Source organism: Poecilia formosa, unplaced genomic scaffold (genome assembly GCF_000485575.1).
Source record: "Poecilia formosa unplaced genomic scaffold, Poecilia_formosa-5.1.2 Scaffold458, whole genome shotgun sequence".
NCBI lineage: Eukaryota > Metazoa > Chordata > Actinopteri > Cyprinodontiformes > Poeciliidae > Poecilia > Poecilia formosa.
Genome location: NW_006800397.1, coordinates 262,671 through 264,051, shown reverse-complemented (window position 1 = coordinate 264,051; position 1,381 = coordinate 262,671). Strand labels below are relative to the sequence as shown.

At 51.0% G+C, this 1,381-nt stretch overlaps 1 protein-coding gene across 2 annotated transcripts in view; it reads left to right on the top strand.

The window, feature by feature from the left end:
- Positions 1-186: 186 nt before the first annotated feature.
- LOC103155983 (C-terminal-binding protein 1) overlaps positions 187-1,381 on the top strand; it is a 14,217-nt gene continuing 13,022 nt past the window's right edge. Inside the window, exon 1 of one of the 2 annotated variants that reach the window (XM_007577878.2) lies at positions 187-536. In XM_007577878.2, coding sequence (XP_007577940.1) covers positions 497-536 — 40 coding nt within the window. In that variant the 5' untranslated portion in view covers positions 187-496. Of the gene's footprint in view, positions 537-956; positions 1,062-1,381 lie in introns of those variants that run through there. The other variant, XM_016663954.1, reaches the window with a different exon arrangement.

Sequence of the window (1,381 nt, the reverse complement as noted above, 5' to 3'; positions counted from 1 at the left end):
CACATCGAGATGGAAATATGTGGCATGTCCTTGCTCGACCTCGAAGAAGAGAGGGAGAGAGAGAGCTATTTCTGTCGAGGTGTTCGAGCCGAGAGTTTCCCCTCACACACAAACACACACACACACACCCACACCCCCACACACACACACACACACGCACGCACACACACACATTCTGTGACTTCCCCCACCGTCTCTTTCACTCTCCCGCCTTCCCGTTCCCATGAATGCAGCACTTCCTAAACTCTTCACGTTTCTCCTCTTCTTCTTCTTCTGCATGTGAGACAGAGGACGATTCTCTGTAGCAGGAAGGAAGGGGCGGGAGGCAAGGAGGGAGGGGTGAGAGAGCGGCGGCAAAGGGAGGGGACGGGAGAGAAAAAGGGGGAGCACATGTGTATGCTTGTCACTGAGGGTCCGGGAGGACGGAGGGAGGCCGCCATATGCTGACTGGATTCCTGTTCCTGTGTGCAGAGCGCTGGCCGGCCGGGAACACGCCATGGGAAGCTCACATCTCCTCAACAAAGGCATGCCTCTAGGTAAACACGCTGCTTTTATCCAGCTCTGCGTGTGTGTGTGTGTGTGTGTGTGTGTGTGTGTGAATATTATTCTACCTTCAGGCTCCCCTCCCCCTTCGCTCTCTTCCTCTCTTCTTCTGTCTCCTCCTCCTCACAAGTCTTCCTCACACTATTATCTATTTTATTGCTCAGAAGGGGAACCGTTGGCCTTCTGTCTGAAGCAGCGTGTGTGTGTGTGTGTGTGTGTGTGTGTGTGTGTGTGTGTGTGTTTGTGTGTTAGGGGAAAATCTCGGCTCGAACACCTCGACAGAAATAGCTCTCTCTCTCCCTCTCTTCTTCGAGGGCGAGCAAGGACATGACACATATTTCCCTCTTGTTGTGCGTTTTTCATGGAGCGTACTCACACTCACACACGCAAAAACACACACACGTGCACGAGTGTGTGCACGTGAGCGGCGCTGGTGTGCAGACGTGTTTACACACGAGTGATGGATGCACCTTGTGATGGTGGCTGGAAAAGACGATTCTAGAAATCCTTGGATCAAGGTAGGGCTGCTAGGGAGGAAGAGGAGGAGGAAGATGAAGAGGAAGAAGGCTTTTAGTTTGAAAAGAATGAGAAGAGCTTTTAGTTTGAAAAGAATGAGAAGAGCTTTTATCAGAGATCAGAGTCACATCTTCTGACTGGAGAAGTTCTGATCTGGTTTTAATGGGAGTCATGGATGGACAGACAGACGGAGTAATGGGTGGATGTCAGATGGATGGATGGTTGGTTGGATGGTTGGTTGGATGGTTGGTTGGATGATTGGTTGGTTGGTTGGATGATTGGTTGGATGGTTGGTTGGATGATTGGTTGGTTGGTTGGATGA